The sequence below is a fragment of the Carassius gibelio genome, chromosome A23 (genome assembly GCF_023724105.1).
Source record: "Carassius gibelio isolate Cgi1373 ecotype wild population from Czech Republic chromosome A23, carGib1.2-hapl.c, whole genome shotgun sequence".
Taxonomy (NCBI): Eukaryota; Metazoa; Chordata; class Actinopteri; order Cypriniformes; family Cyprinidae; genus Carassius; species Carassius gibelio.
In genome coordinates, this window is record NC_068393.1 from 22901500 (window position 1) to 22924781 (window position 23282).

The 23282-nt window shown below is 34.9% G+C and overlaps 1 protein-coding gene and 1 long non-coding RNA gene across 5 annotated transcripts; one reads left to right on the forward strand and one right to left on the reverse strand.

Annotated features, from left to right (window-relative positions):
* Positions 1-2205: 2205 nt before the first annotated feature.
* Positions 2206-6962, reverse strand: LOC127944376 (uncharacterized). 2 transcript variants are annotated; one of them, XR_008150334.1, is made up of 3 exons: positions 5699-6152; positions 4441-4637; positions 2206-4051 (listed from the first exon to the last, which is right to left on the reverse strand). It is a non-coding gene; the product is annotated as an uncharacterized LOC127944376 (long non-coding RNA). The 2 variants fall into 2 exon arrangements; XR_008150333.1 differs by having other exon boundaries at positions 2206-4637; positions 5699-6962.
* A 141-nt stretch (positions 6963-7103) lies between these two features.
* On the forward strand, positions 7104-22047 carry LOC127944368 (cap-specific mRNA (nucleoside-2'-O-)-methyltransferase 1-like). 3 transcript variants are annotated; one of them, XM_052540246.1, is made up of 24 exons: positions 7104-7130; positions 8817-8949; positions 9061-9209; positions 9307-9465; positions 9553-9645; positions 10176-10247; positions 10361-10455; positions 10538-10610; positions 10698-10896; positions 11318-11436; positions 11526-11622; positions 12918-13050; positions 15283-15462; positions 15571-15627; positions 15751-15808; positions 15980-16048; positions 18514-18645; positions 18770-18895; positions 19183-19274; positions 20385-20453; positions 20676-20723; positions 20816-20928; positions 21028-21136; positions 21350-22047. In XM_052540246.1, the coding sequence occupies exons 2-24, from the start codon at positions 8841-8843 to the stop codon at positions 21483-21485; spliced, it is 2487 nt and encodes an 828-aa protein (XP_052396206.1). In that variant the 5' UTR covers positions 7104-7130; positions 8817-8840; the 3' UTR covers positions 21486-22047. The 3 variants fall into 3 exon arrangements, with proteins under 3 accessions (XP_052396206.1, XP_052396207.1, XP_052396205.1); XM_052540245.1 differs by having other exon boundaries at positions 7108-7264; XM_052540247.1 differs by lacking the exons at positions 20385-20453; positions 20676-20723; positions 20816-20928; positions 21028-21136; positions 21350-22047 and adding an exon at positions 20477-20643 and having other exon boundaries at positions 7107-7264.
* Positions 22048-23282: the final 1235 nt, after the last annotated feature.

The following is a 23282-nucleotide window of genomic DNA, read 5'->3' on the forward strand; positions in this document are numbered from 1 at the left end:
AACAGCTAGTTGTCCTGGCAACATGGGCGTGGCGTTCGCCCCTCGTGCCCTCCCACACCGACAGGAGGTCTTATCACGTCATCAGACGAGGTTCAGTCAGGGTAGACGTTTTTAATTAATTAACCCCTTGACCTCCTTGGCTTATTTGTAATTTGTAATTTGTTCTCCTACTGTATGTCCTATTTTTGAATATAATAATAAAAAAAATACGTTTTTAATTAAATTCTAAGCAGACCGAAAAATTGAACACTTAACACACCTTTCAAAATGTAGGCATAGGACTTAATGCAAAATTTCAAAACAAATGGCAAAAAGTACACTTTTAAAGTAAAGAAATAAAGAAATAAAGAAATATTGAAAAAGTAGGCTACATCTGCGGTTACACTGCAAACCTGTGTGAACCTGAAGAGAACTTATTTCATCCATGCACTAAAAAATCACATTGGATTTAATTTATTCCCTATATATATATATATATATATATATATATATATATATATATATATATATATATATATATATATATATATATATATATATATGTGGATATATTTTGGAATAAAACTTTTAAATTCATAAAATTTAAAATTCATATTCGAGAAATGGCAAATGCTTTTATAGGGCACATTAATTTATCTTATGTTTTTAGGGATTATAATTATGTAAGTGTGAAGAATACACTATTTTGTGTAGAGCTAAGCAGCATGCCCACTTGACTTTCAGTATAAAGGTCATTAGCTGGATACATAATGTATTTGTTCATGTGATGTGAATGTTCCCATGCTTTAACTGTAAAGAATATACTCTTTGTTAACTGTTTAAAGAATTGTAACACATGCAGATCTTGTCTAAAGTTTTCATTAAGGGGATTATGAATTTATGAGGGTTATGAAGCTGTTTAAGAAGTTGACTGTTTCACCACTGTGGGTTCCGGAAGACTTCAAGAATAGCTTGGAAACAGCAGCTTACACTATAATATTACAATTCAAACACAACAAACAAGACAGAAAAGCTGACCTTACCTGAGAAGACACACACACACACGTACACACACACACAATCTACAGATCAGAAGGGTCATCAGATATCATCTTTATACAGGCATGTTTACAGTAAATACATAAACAGAACCTGTGTTGGTGTGACAAGAGTCCTGTCTGATTTAAGATGTGCACAGAAATCATCTGCGAGTTGTATTATTATTATTTTAAGAAATCAATACTTTTATTCAGCAAGGATAAAAAGTATTACAACGCATCTTCACAAAAATTAAGCAGCACAACCAATTTCAACATCATCATCATCATCATTATTAACAACAACTATAAAAACATTTAACATTTAACAATATGTTAAAATAGAACACAGTTAAGTTAAATAGATAAATAGTTTACAATGTTAAAAATACAGCATATATGGTTTTGTATTTTTTTTTTTATATATATAATTTTTTTATATATAAATGCAGCCTCCGTGACCATGGGACTTTGAATTCTGAAACTCTTTGATTTCAAGTCAGTAAACTGCATTCATTCATTTTCTTTACATAATTTGAAACAAGGTATTCAACAAGGAAACACACACACACACACACACACATGCACACAAACAAAACAAGGATTGGATTTGATTTCATTCATTAGGATATATATAACTGTCATAATTACAGTGGATAGCTGTTTACGTGTATTTGTTGCTAAAACAATCCGCTCTTTTGAGGAATTTCGCACCCGCTCACCAAATTACCCAGAACAGGTTTGGGGATTGAAACAGAAGCCTTTTGCTTTATTAGAATTCAGTGAAGCATCAGAATGATTTTAAAACTGATATATCAAAGTAAAAGGCAAAAAAGTACATACAGTTGCTTTAAGATTCATATTGACTTCTAAACGTAATGTATAAAACTGCAGTGAGCCGTGAGAGAAAGCGCTTAGTTCATTTCTAAATCTTCTTTCCAGGCCACATCCATGTCAAAGACATAAGACAGTCTGATCACACGCTGACTCATCCTGAGGATATAACCCCTATTCTCTCTCTCTGCATACACAACCACTTACAGTGCACACATAAAGTGCTGGCAAAGACCAATTCTCTTTAACGACAGGCAAGCAAACATAATCAGATTGCCTTTGTGAAAGTTGCACTAACCTAACACAACAAATCTGTGTGTGCAAAGACGAAAGAGATTGTTTGGGCACACATGTATAGGTTTGCATATCCCTTTATTTGCAGCATGAATGTATGTGGTTGCATGTATAAAGGAGAAGTAATTTCGACAGGTTGGTTCTGGTTCGGATTTGCAGAGTTTAGTAACTAAAGTGAGTCAGTGCATTTACAACACAGCTACTAAAACCACAGGTGATTGTCCGGAAGATCAGACATTCAATAACAACTCTTATTTAGTGCATCTCTGTCTTACATAAACATAAACAGTTTTGTAGACTGTAAACAGATTTTAGTGGACTAATGTTTCCTGCTTACTTTTAAAGTTCAAGTTATTGCTACTTTTTTTTAGAGGTTTTAGTGTAGTGCTGCCCCCTACTGCATTACTTTAAAACAATATTTGGCTGATCAGTTAAAATTTTGTGCATGCTATATTTTTTAAATTAAGTATGAATATGTTTGCTTTACACTTAAAATAATATTAACAATTCAAAAAATCCTAAAAGTTTTTTTTTTAGCTCTGAAATTAAAGTTCTAATTTTTAATCAATAGAAATGTATACTGTGTTAATAGGTATGTAGACTTTCAATAGGTATGTAGACGACCATGTAAGCAATTAAGTCTCTTTACATGCTGGAATATTTGATTTAGTAAATAAATACACAATTAAAATAATTTACAAGACAAGACATATACTCTCTTCATTAAAAAAGAGCTGTGAAAATACAATCAATCCTCCCATAAAGTGCTAAAATGGTCACAATGGCAACAATCATTATACTCAATAATGTCAACAATAAGAACAATAAAACAAAAATCACTGCAAATCAGTCATAGCGTCCACAGAAGATGAAAACACCACATTTTCCCCAATTCAAGTTGGCCATCTGTTCTCCAAATAAAGGTCTTTGACCTTATGTTAGCAGCCAACTGTAATTGGATGAGCAGATTAGACCGTTATAAGAACATAAGCTCTTCTTCTTCTTCTTCTTGAGTGTCTGCTCTGAGATGTCATGACATCATTACATGACTCAGCGCTCAAGTTCACATCGATCCCATCCCATTCACAAAACCAATGACATTTAGCTGTCGGTGAGACATTTATTACATACGTCAATGCCAAAACACACAATATTTAATAAATAAACACTTTTATGAGATCGTATTGATCAGTTGTCTAGTTAGGAGAGAGTTTCGGATAGGTCAGTGTCCTTCATGGGCTTTTTGGGGGGTTACAGATTTAAGTCTGCTTAGTCTGGGTGACACCGAGGTTGGCAAACCAGAGTACCAAGCCCAAATTGGAAGAGGAAATCCAGACGAGGATTTCTGTACATGCTTGTGAATGGTAAAATGGAGGCCCATCAAAAAACACTGCCCTACTCTCAAAGCTAAAGAATTTCAAAATACACACTTTGTTATTTACGAAACATAAATACACATCAAATAAAAATATATGCATTAAATAAACTTATTTACATTATATGTACATTCAAACTCAAAAACACTTTATACAAACAAAATCACAAATATGACAATATCTAATTAATTATGTGAGAAAATAAAATAAAATCTAAATATTTTAAATACATAAAAGCAAATATATATATATAGACAAATGGGATATTAAATGCTAAATGTATATTAAAGATGAATCCGTGTCCTGTAAATAGTGACTGTGACTCATAGCTATGAAGGTGACCTGCTTAAATGGCTCTATTCATTAGAGCAATATGTCTCTTAAAATTTCTTTAAGAAAATCAATAAAAACTGGAGTCATACTTCATCGTGATGTTTGCGCTGTGACAGCTGTGCTAGTCTTATTGGCTGCTGGATTTGTTGTTGGCTGGTTTGCATTGACTTTGGAGAATCTGTTGGTCTTCTTTAGGATCTTCAGGTATACGAAGAGTAGAATTATTTTTGGGAATTTAAAATTTAATTACATATTATATCAAAAATATAATCCAGTTCTAAGTGGACACCTGTACTCAGTGTTTAATTGAAGTAGACTTTGAAGCATCCTTGAGGTCCACAAGACCATAACATATCCCACTTGTCATTTTATGATTCAGAAGGACACTTATGCCTGTTATGCATTCTCAATGCATTTTTTTAAACTAAATAAAAAAGTCAAAGCATTTAATTCACTCCCTTGTTACCAGAGAACAAGTTTGGGGTTGAGGATCGGCCATCCTCGCAACCAAAGCAAGACTATGAGCTTCAGCATGATGTGGTAAAACTAACAAATGGATGCATGATCTCCGAGCTTGTTCAACTCACCTTTATACAAAAGCTATGGGTTTTCTCTCTGTTTGCTGCTTTTTGTTTCACCGCAGGAGATGTGATGATGGCTTGTGATATAAGGTCAGCTGGCGAGAGCTGTATCCTGACATCCCTATACCCACAAGGCCTAGCAGCATGGCAAGACGGGGTACAGCAGGCCCCTCCCTCTGCATACTGGTCCGCGCTGTCTGAGTCTAAAAGCAAAGGGTCAAAGGTCAGAGTTCATGGCTCATCTATGAGCATGAGATGAGAGAAGATAGATCCAGGAAGCAGTTCTCAGGAAAACATGCTCTTTCAGAAGTATTGCTGAATTTCCTAAATCAGGATTAAGTCTGATAAGGAGCTTATCAACATAAACAAATATAGTTTCATAGATTTTCAATGAATACGATTTAAAGTGCAAACAATTGAGTGCATATTAAACTCAACTACTAAATATAGTGCCTCGTCTCATGGCTCGAAATCCATTTTCCCTTGGATAAAAGACTGTGATTCTGATAAAAAAAAAAAAAAAGAAAAAGAAAAAGAAAAAGAAAAAGGCTTTCAAATTCCACAGACAAAAACTATTGCAAACAGCTTTTTGTCAGGTTTTTTTTTATGGATTTTAAATCAAGTAACTGTTATACTTTTGAAATATAAATTAATTTGCTTTAAAAATTTATAACAAATAATATTTTATATTTCATTTATAATTATTATTATTTATTGTTGGGCTAATTCGGTTTCTTCTGTATCTTGCTTTACTGTGATATATTTTTGCCCTACTGTATTTCTTATCCGCTCAATAATTTTGATTTTTTTTTTATGCTGTATATCAAACTACACCCATTACAAAAATACAATGCATACATGATGGATGTTTGTTTGGGGTCTAAGAGGTGCAAGGACCTTTTAATATGAAAAACAATAAAAAAAATTATAATAATAGAAGAACACTGACATTTCCTCTTAAGAGAATTTATTAAAACAAAAGCATTTTAAGTTTTTGAAATCCCAATGTAAAACATGACTCAATACATTACATTTTTGCATGCTAAGATTCTCTGATTTGTCTACATTCTTGTTCTTGCTAGTCATGTACATTTGTTTTATTGTTTTTCTACAAAATATATTTTGCTAGAGTTTAAACATTTTTTTTCTACAGACAGAGGTAATGTTACTGTTCTTAATAATATATATATAAGTAAGTAATAATTTTCCAAATTTTGGAGAAGGCTCATTTAGTTTTCTCAGCTATTAGAAACTGGACACTCACCTGCAGGTATCGAATGTATCCTGGTGTCAGGAGAGGAATGCGGAAGAACATCTCAGCAGTGTTTCTTGGAGCAGATCAGACTGGCTAGAAAACCAAAAAACCACACACGCACACAGACACACACACAGGCACACAAGACGGATCTGTCTCCGCTCTTCAGACACGTGCAGACTTATAAAGCTTTGGGTGCTTATATCACTGGTCACATGTCCTCATGAAATCCTGTCTATCTTTTTGTGAAGGGATGGTATTTGTGCCCGATGCTCAGAAAAAAATGGAGCATTTCTGGAATACTGGCTAGATATTAAAGTTAAAACTATTGTTTTGGCTAACATTGCAATTTATGAATTCTATAAAATGGCTCTGCCAGTGTGCTTAAGCCCAGGTAACAAAAACATGTTTCAAGGATGTTTTGCTAATGTTCCCATTAAGTTATGAAAAGATTATTTCTGAATGTTGACTGAGAGTTCAAAATGTCAGTTTTCAAACATTTTGAAAAAATGTCATCTAGGGTATGGAAAACGTCAGAGAAACATTTAACAGTGCATTTGATCATTTTTCAAACATGGAAATGTTACTTTTGAATGTTCTCTGAACGTTCTGAAACATGCAGTAAATAATAGTGTTTTAAGAAAAAAACTTTTTATGAACAATGAATAATAATTTTTTAGTTACAGAACTTTATTTTTAAGATTTTTTTTCATAACCTTAGCAGAACATAAGGCTATCCAAAGTTCTGAGCTGAGAGCTTTCTTTGACAGAAGAGATTGACACACGCACGCTTTTCTTTTCAAAGAATCTACTGAATCAGTTTACAAATCAAGCTCTTTAGTCACTGTGACAACTTGCCCCAACCTTGAAAAATAAAACTGTTCAGATGTTATGATCGCCATATAATATTCACAGAAACCCTTTCTCTCACATACTACTTTTTAAAACTCTGATTTCAAAAGACTTTCATGACATAGCACTTAAATATGAATTGCATAATTCATTTTTCTACATATATCCTATATTCACAGCTGCTTGTGAACAAATGAACTATCCTTCAAATATCCTACAAATGACATTTAGGATGCAGAACATTCGACCAGGTCACAATCTGGACTGGACTTGAAAACAGCACTCTGGACGTCATTAAACTGTCCTGCAAGAGAGGGACAAAAGGAAGAAGTAAGAAAAAAGTAAAGGAAAAACATTCAAACACAATATCATACTATAAGATTAAATGTAACATATTTCTTGGCCAATTAACATATATGCTGAGATATTTTCACTTTTGCTTTAATGACTAATTAACTTTAGATTTTGCTGAGTTATTGGAAGTTTACCAAGCGACATCTGCATAATGTTATTATTATTTATGAACTACGCTTCTAGCGTTTGTTGTCCAACCCCGGGGGTGACGTAATTATCATGCGCCAGCAACACGGTAAGCTGGAACGCGGGCCTGATTTGATGTTTGAAATATAACATAAAGCAGAAATTGTACAAATTGGATACAAATCAAAAATGAGTTTACATCGCGGAGGTGACTCAGGATTATAGCTGCGTATTTCCTTTTGGGTATGTTTGCGAGTGTCGCAGAATTGTTTCTTGTGAAATCGAAACCTATGAAGCTAAATGTTGATTGTACTTTGTGTTTGGGTCACACAGTCATGTTTCTAAGACCTTTAGATCTGTAAGATCTCCCAAAACATTTGGACATTTCCTGAAATTCGATAGCAAGGATAATAAACTTAGCGTAATCATTTTCACTATTGCACATTTTAAACCGAAATAGACCATAGTTATATTGCCAAAGCAGATAAATAATTAATGCTAGCTTAGTTTTTATACATTTGAATAAATAAATGATAAATGTCCTGCTTGGCCCCTGTTCTGTTTCATCACTATTAACTCTAACCTGTAGGTTTGACCTGAATATGAAAATCCAAATGTCGAGAGTTTTTCTAAGGAAATGAATAGATGATGATAAATGCAGCACAATTATTTAATAGCTTTATGTTTTAAGGTTTACAGTCCCCGTAAATCTGTTTTTAAACAGTTCTCAGTTTTAAAATCTTCAGAATTACATAATGAACAGAATTATAGAATTTCAGTTCAACATTTATTCACTTACATTGTCATTTGACATATGTGACAAATTGTACTCGATGTAAAACTATTTTTTAGATCGCAATTAGCCTCGCAGCTTTTATTAACCGAGATGCTGCATGGAATATTGGATTTTAAGGCAAAACCATTGTTTTTAGGCCAGTTTTGGACTATTTTGCATTCATAAAATTCCTTCTTTCAAAGTAACGGCTAGAAAATATGCAAAATGCAAATTTAATTGCATATTTTATTACACTTTATCTGTTGTTGTTAATTGCAATGCATATTTTTATGCTTGTCTCAAAATAAGTTTTATTCTGATGCACTATGTCTGAAATTTACACTTACACCATACTTTCTATTTGATTCCTCTCTCTCTCTCTCTCTCTCTCACTCTCTCTCTCTCTCTCTCTATATATATATTACACAGAGGGTTTTGTTCATACAACTTTGCCTGTTTCATACCACTTTCTATGCCTGAAAACATAGTGAAGACGTATAATTTTTCTGCCTGTTTGACAGTATTTTTCGGATTTATGGAGTATTGAAAAGAGATCCAAATCCCCCTCTGTAAATGCCTTTTAAATCAATTATGTCAACAAAATTAAACAAGAGTATCAAACCTGGCTTTATCTGTTCTGGAAATGTGTGCTAATTTAATTGGACAATGTCTCATTTGCATATTTAAATGTAACATTTCGGAAACAAGTATTAAAAAAAACAGCTGTCTTAATGTTCTGTGACTAATCAGCTGGGGAAGTATGATGATATGAAATAATATTTTTCTTTTTTACCCTATTCACCTCTGTTCTCTTGTTTTTGTCAATGGTTCTCGTAAATAAAAATATTCCGGTGAACTTGGGTTACCACTTATAGCACTCAAAATATACACTCTTTTATACGTTAATTGAAATGTTAACCTAAAATCTTGATGATTGTTGAATTTAACCCATTAAGTCCATGTTATTCATCATTGTTTTGGGTTTTAATCCACTGATATCATGTTTTTGAATGAATGCAGGCTCTTGGACCTCTTGGATTTAAGATGAAGAGACGGGCACAAGCATCAGACGAGCCTCTGAAGAAGAGGAAGGCTATCCGTGAGGATTCCTCTGATGAAGATGAGGAGTCTTCTCAAAGAACCACCAGTCAGGGTTAGAGAGGAGTTTCCTTGTGGCACTTCACACTGGGATGTTTGCTTGTCCAGATACTCTGGTTATATACTCTAAGTTTCTGTAAGCTTGTCCCATTTTTTCATCTCCCAGATTCAAGTCAGAGTGAGTCTCTCAGTGATGTTGAGGATCACAAACCCAGTTTCTCCAGGCCTTCTGATTCCCAGAATGCTGAGGACAACGATGCCTCTTCTGAAGCCCCCAAATTTTCTATGTATAACCGAGTCTCTCAGAAACTCATGGTAAAATAAGCGCCTTCTGTCATTCCTTTCACTCTCTTGTCAGCCTGTTAAATGCATACTGACACATTTAAATGGTGTCGTACTCTCTTTCCTTCAGGCCAAAATGGGTTTCAGAGAAGGCGAAGGTTTGGGAAAGTTCGGTCAAGGGCGAAAAGAGATCGTAGAAGCATCGACCCAACGTGGGAGGCGTGGTTTGGGTCTGACCCTGAAGGGCTTCCAGGGCGACCTCAATGTAGACTGGCAAGATGAGCCGGAGGTACGGCAACATTTCCAATAGTGTTTCTATTAAAACAGAAACCTTAGTAGTCCAGGGCCATTATTTTTCCTTCATTTCTACTCTCAGCCAAGTGCTTTAGAGTCAGTGACGTGGTTTCCAGAAAGTTCTCCAGAGATCCCAGACGCAGATGAGCTGAAGGATTGGATGACTGTGGGCCAGGTATTGCAGCACATGTTACCTGATGAACTAAAATGATTAGTTTAAGATCGAATGCTTATCCTTTTACTTTTTATAGTAAAAAATTATTAGCCACCATCTGACTAAATACATTTTTGCTCAGTTATTTGTTGTCTCTTGTTCACATGGGTGTGCGGTGCAAATAGTGTTTTAAAAATATTAGCTTTACTAATAAACCTGGCTACGATAAAGACCTTACCACAAACTGTAAATGGGTAGTTGGCATGAAAATGCATGCATTGCTGTTTTTCATTTTGAGATTTTATGCTGGGTTTCCTTCCAATGAAAGGTTTAAAAGAAAAGTATTTATTTGAAAATAAATATCAATTATATCTTTCTATAGATATCTTTACTGTCACTTTTGATCACTTTAATGTGTTTTTGCTCAATTAAAGTATTCATTTCTTTTCTTTTTTTGAATCGAAAGAATGGTAGTGTACATTCATATAAAAATGTTATTTATCATGTTCCCATGTTTATATGTATACTTATACCTATGCTTATATTTGTAGAAAAAATTAAGAATTGATGATGAAACTGAATTTTGCTCGGAGAATCTGCTGCATCTCCTCCTTCGCTGCAAAGTGAGTGTGTCAAACATTTCTTATGTTTCTCCTGTGTTGCATAAGACCAAAACACATAGTTCTCTGTGTCTTGTTATAATGTAACATGTAATTTTATTTGTATTTCTTTTCAGACTGTGTTTGATGACTTGGAGGGGGAGGAGATGAGGAGAGCGCGTACTCGATCAAACCCTTACGAAACAATCCGAGGGGCTTTCTTTCTCAACAGGTAGGTGGTGTCTCCACATGCATACTATGTAATAATAGAAGCATGTCTTTTCTAAATTTCTTTCTCTCTGTTTTCTCCTCAGAGCTGCTATGAAGATGGCGAACATGGATCATGTTTTTGACTATATGTTCACTAACCCAAAGGATTTTCAAGGGGTGAGACCACAATTACACAAGCTGTGGCATTATGGAGTGTAATATGTGCTGTAATAACATTTCTGAATCGGATGTCTGTGTGTGTAGAAGCCGCAGACGCGTGATAAAGATGGTGAGTTGCTGTATTTTGGAGATGTATGTGCAGGACCGGGAGGATTCTCCGAGTATGTGTTGTGGCGGCGGCGCTGGCACGCGAAAGGTTTTGGGATGACTCTTAAAGGATCCAACGATTTCAAACTGGAAGATTTCTATGCTGCTCCCAGCGAGCTCTTTGAGGCCTATTATGGTATGAGTTTCAACCATTTAAACAAGCTAACATTTTTACTGTATCGATTAATGTAGAAAGTTTAATGTAACACCTATTCTGCTGTTCAGAAATTTTGAATATTCATAAAGTCTCTTATGCTTAATCAAATATGCAGTAAAAGAAGTGTGTAATATTATTACAATAAAAAAAAAAAACTGTTTTCTTTTATAATATATTTTAAAACGAAATGTATTCCTGTGATGCAATACTGAATTTTTAGCATCATTACTACAGTCTTAATTTTTAATTACATTAACGCAGCCTTGGTGACTCTTTTAACAACATTAAAATTAGTTTTTATTCCAATTTCACTTACACTGGTAGTATAAATGTTTAATCTAGTTGTTAATGAAATTAAAATATTGGAAATCTTTTGAATGTCTCATTACCGGCGTTTCAGGTGAAGGTGGGATTGATGGCGATGGTGACATCACGCGGCCGGAAAACATCACTGCGTTTCGCAACTTTGTCTTAGACAGCACTGAAGGGCGGGGCCTGCACTTCATAATGGCAGATGGGGTAAGACATGCTCTTTTGCGATTGGTTTAAATGTGAATATTGTTGTTGTGTGATTGGTCGATAGATTCTGATGATGTGCTGCTCATCAGGGGTTTTCTGTGGAGGGCCAAGAGAACATTCAGGAGATTTTGAGTAAACAGCTCCTTCTGTGTCAGTTCCTCACTGCCATGTCCGTCGTCAGACCAGGTAATGTGTGTGTGTTTTTGTTTGTGTGCATATAACGTGCCAATAAACACTATTCACTCACTTGGACTTTTTTTTTTTTTTTAGATTTGTGTTATTAGTAAAGAGAAAATCAACATTTAATAAAATAATAATAATTGAGTTTGGGTTTGTTAGACTGATTCAAATCAGTTACAAGTGTTTTTTTTTTAAACAATTTGAAAGCCATTTGCTTGTGATTCAGACTACATTCCTTTAATGTTGTATGCTTGCTGTGATTCAACAGAAAGTCTGTTTGAGCCATTATTTTGTGTCTGTCTGTCTCATTACATTCAGTTCAAGCTTGCAAACTCACTGCAAACTCACTTTTTGTAAATCGAATCTAATTGCTGATTCACTATTTTCTTCTCTGTAGATATTTGTGAAACTAGTATGTTAATAGGTAGTTCAGACTGGATTGTGTCCAATTGAGATTAGTCTGGATTTTTGGGCTTTTTGTGTATGCTTTGGCCATCCTCTTATTGGAAGTTGAGTTTTTGTCTTTTTGGTTAAATCACTCAAAATCCTTGTTTTCCTCAAGGATGTTTTTGGTTTCACTCAGTCTATTTTCCCCCTTCCTCTTCACGAGTTTTCGTTCCCCTGATGTTGAAGAAGTATCATTAAAGCTTTATTGTGCTCCGCTCTAGGGACGGACGATTCACATCAGTAGTGCATCTTCTGTCTTTGTCATGGAACACTGTATCTGTCTTCTGGTTTTTTCTTCTGTCCCAGACACTCAGTTTTGGAGGACAGCCAGTTCTTTCACAGCGGTTCCAAACGATCTCATCTCTTTGATGATGTCTTTCTCAAGGCTTTGAAGATGATTTAATGCCTTTTCTTTCCTTGATATTATTGAAGAGCCTCCTGTCTCAGATCTGTTTGGATTTTATCTTGGGATGCGCCCAGACACAAATCTATTTATTCTAAAAATCCTGTAATTAGGAAGATAATTATGTGATTGAGAGAAGCCTTGGTTACCTGAGAGCTAATTTTAGGTGTATCAAATCAACGGTAATGCTTTTTACGGTTCTAGTATTGAAGAGCCATGTTTTAAAACCTTAAGTTTTGTTTTAGTCAAAAAAGTTTGTTTAGTTTTACATGAATTTTTTTCCATTGTTTCTCTAAATGTTCTCTTAACTCTGTGCCTTTTAGGATTATATAAAAGAGCTATGTTAAGATTTGGTTGTTTTCCATTTATATGGTCCATTTAAATAGATGTATGATAATTATTTAAACATTTTTGCTTCAACTTCTCAACTCAAAATCTTTGTGTTTTGCAGGAGGCCATTTTGTGTGTAAGACGTTTGACCTGTTCACACCGTTCAGCGTGGGCTTGATTTATTTGCTGTACCTCTGTTTCGAGAGGGTCTCGCTGTTCAAACCCGTCACCAGCCGGCCTGCCAATTCAGAGAGGTTTGTTTTCATCGTCCATGACTCACTTCAGAGCGTGAGAGAGCTTCTGGCAGTGGCCACTGAAACTTATATACCTAGGTTTCTCTGTTCAGCATATTAATATACACTTTTTTTTTTCTTGACTTGAAAATGCAGAAATTGGCTGAAACTTCAATGCTATATTTTATTTTTTATTTACACTACCAGGCAAAAGTTTGGAATAAATAAGATTTTTAATGAAGGAAATCTCTTACGATTAATATACACTATAATTCAAAAGTTTTGGATCGGTAAGACTTGTAATGTTTTTGAAATAAGTCTATTATGCTTATCAAGGCTGCATTTATTTGATCAAAAATACAGATTTTTTTTTTATTACAATGTAAAATAATGGTTTCTATTTTTATATATATATATATATATATATATATATATATATATATATATATATATATATATATATTTGTAATAATATAATTTATTTCTGTGATGCAAAGCTGAATTTCCATCAGCTATTACTCCAGTATAAAGTGTCACATGATCATTCTAATATGCTGATTTATTATTAGAATTATCAATGTTGGCAACAGTTGTTCTGCCAAATATTTTTTTTTTTTGGAAACTGCATTACTTTTTCAGGATTATTTGATGAAAAAAAAGGTAAAAAAGAACAGCATTTGTGTTTTTTAAATATTAATTCTTTCTAACAATATAAATCTTTGCCATCACTTCTTATGTTATATTACATCAAATTAGTATTTCACAATATTGCATTTTTCCCTGTATTTTTGATTAAATAAATGCAGCTTTGATGAGTAAAAGAAACGCATAAAAACAAAACAAAAAACAAAACACTTAAAATCACTCTGATTCCAAACTTGTCTGTATGTGTGTGTGTATATATTAGGGCTGCACGATTACCGTATTTTCCGGACTATAAGTCGCATCAGTCCAAAAATACGTCATGATGAGGAAAAAAACATATATAAGTCGCACTGGACTATGTCGCATTTATTTAGAACCAAGAACCAAGAGAAAACATTACCGTCTACAGCCGCGAGAGGGCCCTCTAGCGGCTGGAGACGGTAATGTTTTCTCTTGGTTCATTTCTCTTGGTTCATGTCAAATCATTGGACCAGCCAAACTATGAAAAAAAAGTGTGACTTATAGTCCGAAAAATATGGTAATCACATGTGATTGTCACGCGTGTCTTGTGACTAAAGCTTGTTCTGTGATTAGCAGTAAATGTCCATCACCTGCTTTCAAATGGAGCAGCACTTAATATACAGAGTCATAGTTCGCTGGCAAGCTACGCAATATCGCGTTCATAACCGCATACGATTCATCTGAGATTATGACGCGGTATAGCGTAGCTTGTCAGCGAACTACGGCTCTGTGTAGTAAGTGCCGCTCCATTTGAAAGCAGGTGATGGATATTTAGTACTTATCACAGAACCAGCTTTACTGACGATACACACATCAAGACAATCACGTGTGTGTGTGTATATATATATATGTATATGTGACCCTGGAGCATAAAACCAGTCTTAAGTTGCCAGGCTGTTTGTAGAAATGGCCAAAAAAACATTGTATGGGTCAATCAATAGGATAAGAATTAATAAGAATTAATTTGGACAACTTCAAAGGTGATTTTTCTCAGTATTTAGAATTTAATATAGTTGTATCTCGGCCAAATATTGTCCTATCCTAATAAACCATACATCAATGGAAATCTTATTCATTCAGCTTTCAGATGATATATCAATCTCATTTTAGAAAAATCTACACTTAAGACCAGGGTCACATATATATGCAGGGCTCGACATTAATGCTTGTTTGAGATGAGTGGATTTTCTGAAGGGGCAAATGACAGAGAATTTTCCTTGCCCGACAGGACAAGTAACTGCTAACCTGCTTAAAACATCAATGAAGTGAATCAGTCAAGTCCTGAGACTTTTTTATTTATATATATATATATGTGTGTGTGTGTTTCTATTGATTTTTTTTAAAAATTTTTACAGATCAATTCTGATATATTAGCACATAGGACTTTTTTTAATAATAAAACTTTAAAACTAAAAATGTTGCCCTGTTTACTTTAATGCACATTCCTGGTTTTATTGTACACACTATTATTATTATTATTATGCATGGACAGAAAAAGTAGCTTTGTTGACTAACGTCACATAATGTAACAGTTGATTATTGTGCATGAGCATTAGGGACTGATTTTTTACTGCTGTCTGCATGCAGATATGTGGTGTGTAAGAGTTTGAAGCCAGGCACCGATGCTGTCAGAGAATACATGTTCACCATCAACCTGAAACTGAATCAATTCAGACACTCGGACAGAGACGTTACTGAAGTCGTCCCTCTGGAAATTATTAAAGGAGACACTGACTTCTTCCAATTCATGATCAACTCCAATGAAAGGTGCCGTCATCACTTTATGACCCTTTTTTTTTTGTCTCTTTCTCTCTGGCTCGATGCATTCATTCATGCTTGGGTTTATTTATTGAACTCTGATCCCTTGTCTTGCAGCCATTGTGCAGTACAGATCAAAGCGCTGGGTAAGATCCACGCGTACGTCAGAGATACGTGAGTCACACATTCTTCCTCTGGTGTGTTTCAGGGCATTCATCTCAAACTCTCTTTTATTTGTTTGTTTGCACATGTCTGAGTCTGTATAAGCGTCCCTGACAAGGCTGTATGTCTTTGTAGGACACTGTTTGAGCCCAGGCAAGCAGACATCCGCAAAGAATGTCTCAAACTATGGGGGGTGAGTCCAAAAACAATTGCCACAAGCTTCATAGTGGACTGAGGTCTACTTTAGTGCTCTGTGGTGGTGTCTGAAAGATTTCAAAGAACAATGTTTTGCGTAGGTATGTGTAGGGACAAACTGATTCCGATTTGAATGATTGAGACCTTGAACGTCTTCATCTTTGTGCAGATTCCTGATAAAGCCAGAGTCACTCATCCATCATCAGATCCGAAAGCAAAGTTCTGTGAGCTCGTGAAGGTAAGAGTGTGTGTGTGTGGGCTTTGAGAAGTTAGCTGGGAATGTGGTAATGCGCTTGTGGATGTGATGTTCTAGAATAGAAGAGCTAAGTGGGTGAATCAAATGAAGTCTATAAAGTCAGGGTCATGATTCACCTAAAAAAAAAAAAAAGAAATTATATATTTTTTCTTTAAAAAAAAAAAAAGAAAGAAAAATGTTTTTTTGGATGATTTCCAATGACATAATTGGGAAAATGATTTTTTAAATTAGAAGGTTTGTTTACTGTGAAGAAAATGTCCTATACTAAATTTGTTTCATTTTTAAATATTTTAGAATCTAAAATTGCTGTAAAATCTAAAATAAAAGAGTTATGTTCCAAATTTGAGGTTGATATCACAAAAAATTAAGTTCTTGTGAATTTTTTTTTTTGTTTGTTTTTCTGACGCAAATTTATAGGTTTGTCACAACATTACTTCCGTCATTTAAATATGGAATTTTGAGACCTTTCCAAGGATATACAGTATTGTTCAAAATAATAGCAGTACAATGTGACTAACCAGAATAATCAAGGTTTTTAGTATATTTTTTTATTGCTACGTGGCAAACAAGTTACCAGTAGGTTCAGTAGATTCTCAGAAAACAAATGAGACCCAGCATTCATGATATGCACGCTCTTAAGGCTGTGCAATTGGGCAATTAGTTGAATTAGTTGAAAGGGGTGTGTTCAAAAAAATAGCAGTGTGGCATTCAATCACTGAGGTCATCAATTTTGTGAAGAAACAGGTGTGAATCAGGTGGCCCCTATTTAAGGATGAAGCCAACACTTGTTGAACATGCATTTGAAAGCTGAGGAAAATGGGTCGTTCAAGACATTGTTCAGAAGAACAGCGTACTTTGATTAAAAAGTTGATTAGAGAGGGGAAAACCTATAAAGAGGTGCAAAAAATGATAGGCTGTTCAGCTAAAATGATCTCCAATGCCTTAAAATGGAGAGCAAAACCAGAGAGACGTGGAAGAAAACGGAAGACAACCATCAAAATGGATAGAAGAATAACCAGAATGGCGAAGGCTCAGCCAATGATCACCTCCAGGATGATCAAAGACAGTCTGGAGTTACCTGTAAGTACTGTGACAGTTAGAAGACGTCTGTGTGAAGCTAATCTATTTTCAAGAATCCCCCGCAAAGTCCCTCTGTTAAAAAAAAGGCATGTGCAGAAGAGGTTACAATTTGCCAAAGAACACATCAACTGGCCTAAAGAGAAATGGAGGAACATTTTGTGGACTGATGAGAGTAAAATTGTTCTTTTTGGGTCCAAGGGCCACAGGCAGTTTGTGAGACGACCCCCAAACTCTGAATTCAAGCCACAGTACACAGTGAAGACAGTGAAGCATGGAGGTGCAAGCATCATGATATGGGCATGTTTCTCCTACTATGGTGTTGGGCCTATTTATCGCATACCAGGGATCATGGATCAGTTTGCATATGTTAAAATACTTGAAGAGGTCATGTTGCCCTATGCTGAAGAGGACATGCCCTTGAAATGGTTGTTTCAACAAGACAATGACCCAAAACACACTAGTAAACGGGCAAAGTCTTGGTTCCAAACCAACAAAATTAATGTTATGGAGTGGCCAGCCCAATCTCCAGACCTTAATCCAATTGAGAACTTGTGGGGTGATATCAAAAATGCTGTTTCTGAAGCAAAACCAAGAAATGTGAATGAATTGTGGAATGTTGTTAAAGAATCATGGAGTGGAATAACAGCTGAGAGGTGCCACAAGTTGGTTGACTCCATGCCACACAGATGTCAAGCAGTTTTAAAAAACTGTGGTCATACAACTAAATATTAGTTTAGTGATTCACAGGATTGCTAAATCCCAGAAAAAAAAATGTTTGTACAAAATAGTTTTGAGTTTGTACAGTCAAAGGTAGACACTGCTATTTTTTTGAACACACCCCTTTCAACTAATTGCCCAATTGCACAGCCTTAAGAGCGTGCATATCATGAATGCTGGGTCTTGTTTGTTTTCTGACAATCTACTGAACCTACTGGTAACTTGTTTGCCACGTAGCAATAAAAAATATACTAAAAACCTTGATTATTCTGGTTAGTCACATTGTACTGCTATTATTTTGAACAATACTGTATGTTCTGTCAAGATTAGAAAAAGTTTTGATTATAAACTACTGTAGTAAATTTTGTAATATGGCAAGTACCATTAAGTACCATTTCCATGGTAATACAATGTCCTATTTAAAAACAGCTTTCACGGGTTTAATTTTGATTGTTTAAGCTTTTTAAAGTGATATCTAATTTAGGATTATTACTTAAATATGTGATAAGGAACAAAAAGGTAATAAAAAAAGAGTGCCATTAGTGGCAGTCCGACAATTAATTAACAAATTCAAATACAAATTAAATAAATTAAATTGTTTATAAATCAAATATAAATGTATTTCTCTGCTTACTGATTTTCCATTTCAGGGCTCCGATATGGACAGTTTTAGTTCCAGACCAACTGCACTGATCTCAGGAAATCTGGATAAACTACAGCACGTACTGGACTACAGGTGCATTGTGGGAGGAGGAGAACAGCTCTTTCTACTGGGACTTGGGGTAAGGAATATATATATGTGATATTTATGTAATTTAGGCTCAATTTATAATATGTTTTGTTCATATATATATATCCTTATATATTGCTTAAAGTGTGAAAAAATGAAACTGTTTGTGTATGCAGAGATCTCAAATCTACACGTGGGATGGCAAAGCCCCGTTACGATGGAAGAAGCTGGAGAACTTCAAACTGGAGCTGCCCAGAGACACACTATTGAGTGTAGAGATCATCCAGGAACTGAAGGGAGAGGTGAACAGAGAGAATCAGTACAGTAATTGAGAGTAGACAGAACTGTGTTAAATGACAGCTTTACATTAATATGTAAGAGCTTTTGTGTTATTTCAATGAAAAAATAATGACATGCATGCTTGTAAGAAGTTTTTTATCGACAACAATAATAATAATAATGACCTTTATTTTTCTATAGTGCCTTTAAATGTTACTTCTCAAAGCACTTCACATAACAAATAAAACATCAATATACACTATATAAAAATCTTTGCATCAATTTTGAGTCTTTGCATCTGTGTTTGTAGGGAAAAGCCCAGAGAAGGATCAACGCTGTGCACATTCTCGATGCTCTTGTTCTCAACGGCACTGATGTCAGAGATCAGCACTTCAACCAGAGGTCTTTTCCAGAACCTATTCCCAAATGAATACATGTAGAATTCTTTTATTATTTTACTAAGCAGGTTTATAAAGTGCAATCCTTCCACTAAGATACAGTTTGTGCAAACACATAGCTAGAATACATTATTATTTATAAGACTTCTTCAAATTGAAAAAGAAAGTCTTAAATTCATAACGTCAAGGAATTAAAACTTGCATGCACTGCTAATTTATGTTTTGTTATCCAATAAAGATATCTAAACATCATTAAATCAGCATTTACTTGAGATGCAGTTTGAAGATATGATGGCCTGTTTTCTGAGAAACAACAAAATTAAACGAGCTTATGTTTAAAATGACATCAAGAATCTGTCAATGGGGTATGAAAATTGTTTTCCCTTTAAATTGAGTTTCTTGAAATTCTTGTTTTAATCAACAAGTCACTTCATTTGGATAATTTTCTCAGAAAACAAGACTTTCTATCTAATGCCATTTTTCTTCTCAAGTTAATGTATTTTGATGTAATAATATTTAGAAATATGCACTGGAAAGCAAAGCAAAATTACTGATGAAAAACATTTTTTTCCATTGTAGTCAGAAGGTACAGTAAAAGTTATTTCCATATTCTAATGGTTGAGAGCAGAGGAACTAGGGAAACGTTGAAGTCTTGCTAATGCAAGACATTTACATTAGAAACTATATTGAGGTATTGTGTTAAATTCAATAGATTCTTAAAATATTTTACTTAGTCTTACAAAGATCTAAAAAAAGTCTTAAGTTTACCCTGCAGAAATGCTATTTTTTTTTAAAAACCTTTCAATTAACGTCAGAATTTTTTGTATATAGTTATTTTATTCGTATGTTTAATATATTATTAGCGTCCAGTATTTCCCATTGGATATCTTATGCTCCAGAAATCACAAATCAGCTTTAGTTGCTTCTGATTTGGGTTTATTATCTTAAAATTAAAAAAATAAATTAAATGTATGCTTTTAGCAGACGCTTTTATCCAAAGCGACTTACAGTGCATTCAGGCTATCAATTTTTACCTATCCTGTTTTTACTTATCTTGAATCTAAATGCAATCCAGAAATGTAAAGAAAAAAATATATATATATATTTTGTGCAGAATCCAGATGGCGGAGAAGTTTGTGAAAGCTGTGTCCAAGCCCAGCAGGCCAGACATGAACCCCATCCGGTAATATTCCTTTCTCTTTGCAGTTGTGCTAATTGCCATGTCAGTGACAGCCCTGGGGGCCAGGAAGTCCTGTGAACACCGGAGGGTGCAGTATGTAAAATTAATGAAGATACTGTGTTTTACTAGAGTCTAGACAGGATCCTTCATGTTTATGATAATACTGCAAGTCAGTCTGCTTGCTGTTTCGGCCTCATTCATTCATTCCCTATTTTATTTTTTTAGAGTGAAGGAAGTCTATAGGTTAGAGGAGATGGAGAAGATCTTTGTGAGGTGCGTTCGACCATTAGATGATTCTTCTAATTTGTATTTCATTTAATATTACTATTTTACTGTATGTTATTATTATATTTTTTTTTCCTCAGGTTGGAAATGAAGGTAACCAAGAGCTCGGGAGGGATGCCAAGACTGTCATACACAGGCAGAGATGACCGTCACTTCCTCCCCAGTGGACTTTACATCATCAAAACAGTTAACGGTGAGAGAGAGGGAGGAAACAATAAGCATAATATAAGTGGAGTGCCTTGTCAAAGAGGATTTGGTCAAATATTTTTTCCCTTTTTCTTCATTTTGACAGACCCATGGACAATGGCGTTCAGCAAAAGTTCTAAAAGAAAGTTTTTCTACAATAAGCAGACCAAAGAATCGACTTATGCACTGCCGCCTGGTTCTGTGGCACCTTTCCAGTAAGTATTAAAGTGCCAATATTAAGTAATCCTGCATGACTGGCACTGCACAGGCAACTGATTTTGGATTGAAGCCCTGAGCAGGAAAATGTCATTACACAACTTGAATTTTCAAGAAGATGTAGCATCTGACCTTCAAAGAAATGAGAATTTCTCTAAACCCCCAGCATTCTTTTTAATTTGTTTGTTACTATCTCTTCTTCTGTTTCTCAGTGCATGTCATCAAGACCGGCTGTTTTGGGCTTGGGAAGAAGGAGTCCGGGTTCACGACTCCCAGACGCGGGTCAACCCGGACAAACTGTCTAAAGACGACGTGCTTTCCTTCATCCATCAACACTGTCAACAATAAAAACACACGTACACATTACAATCATGCTGTCATGCCACATTAAGAAACATAGCACAGACTCTACATTGTCCTCGCCTCCAGGGGGCACTGTAGCTTACACGAGAGTCCACTGAGAAACATTCAAACTCTTCACACTTCAAGGCTCTCTCTAAAATAGCCCCTGTGAGTTAGACGACAGGGCGTCTTGGTGCTCGGTGGTGTGTATCTGCGTGTCCGTTATCTTCAGAGGAGAAAGAAACTTAGCTGGCATTGCTTTTCCCTTGTCCACATGTTTTTCTCCAGAACTTCATAACCTGCTTCCTCACATGAATTATTCCTCCACTAATCGATCAGGTGTGCAGCTTCTGATTCTGATTAGCTGAAGTTTACCATTTAAAACGGCATGACGGTGTGCATTCGCTCTACTGTGTGCATGTGTTGCCTTGTTTTTCTCGTTTTTATTTAGTTTCAGTGTTTAAAAATCTTAGACTGGCCATTTGTGGTGATTTTGGAAAAGGATTTGAATTTTAAACCTGTTCGTGATGTTGATTAGATTAAACCACTGAGGAAGTTTGTTCCTTGAGTGATTGTGGTCTGCTTCATTATTCTTCTCTATTGAGTTTAGAGTCACAATGAAATAGAAGCAGTGACAGATGTTTTCTTATGTGTAATGGCTTACCGAAAAAGAAAAAATGAAGGACATTGGGACTAGGTTCTATTCATCGGTTGTTGATTGGAGATGTGGGTATGACACTTAAAATTTTTCTTTTTTTTGCAACAAAAGCTAGATTTTATGCACTATTGTAGGAAAAGAAAACTGTGACTGAAGATCTGGAGCTGGGACCTCTGCTGATAACACACTCCATTTGTTTCTGCTTGCATTGAGAATCCACACAATCTGGAAAAACAGACTGCCTGAATGAAGTGTTGGAACAATGGAAGCTTACAAACACCAGAAGAGAACTAGATTCTTGGGGGGATTTTATGAACGGAAAGTTTTTTGTTTTTTTTTTATTGTATGTGCTCTTCACATTACACATTATTTCAAATCTGTTTTACAGAAAATCTTGAGGTTAAAGGAATAGTTGACACAAAAATAAAAATGTGCATAATATTTCCTCACCTGCAGGCCATCAAAGGTATAGATAACTTTGTTTCTTCATAAGAACAGATTTGGAGAAATTAAGCATTACATATCACCAATGGATCCTCTGCAGCGAATGGGTACCGTCAGAATGAAAGTCCAAACAGCTGATAAAAACATCACAATAATCCATATGGCTCCAATCCATCAATTAATATCTTGTAAAGCAAAAAGCTATGTGTTTCTAAGAAACAAATGAATCAAGATGAGAAAAAGTAATCTTGTTTGAATCAGGAGAGAAATATGCACAGATCATGTATCACAACCAAAAACTTAATAAAATGCATTTCTCCAAATCTGTTCAGATAAAGATACAAACTCATCCACATCTTGGATGACCTAAGGGTGAGTAAATTTTCAGCAAATTTTCATTTTTGGATGTACTGTTTGTTTGTTTATATTATTGTAATATTTTCATGCTTTTATAGTCTTATATGGCAGATAATAAGATAATATAGTTTACATTTTGTGACAATACATACAAATAGACAGTTGGGATTTGTGTTATAGTGTATATTGCGTTACGTGAGTGTATGTATGCAGGTTAAATTGAGCATACTTCCAACTTTAAATAAAGAGCTGTGCGATAATGTAGTTGCATTTTGTGACTAAATAACCAGGCAGTTGAGAAAGTGGGTATTTGCTGCTGGTGCAAAAATCACACCCAGAATGGC

Excerpts from the sequence above, each read along its gene's own strand:
- LOC127944368 (XM_052540246.1), top strand. The coding sequence starts at position 8,841 with ATGAAGAGACGGGCACAAGCATCAGACGAGCCTCTGAAGAAGAGGAAG. Across the intron at positions 10,248-10,360 it reads ATCTCCTCCTTCGCTGCAAA|ACTGTGTTTGATGACTTGGA; the intron begins GTGAGTGTGTCA and ends ATTTCTTTTCAG. Across the intron at positions 10,456-10,537 it reads GGGGCTTTCTTTCTCAACAG|AGCTGCTATGAAGATGGCGA; the intron begins GTAGGTGGTGTC and ends TTTTCTCCTCAG.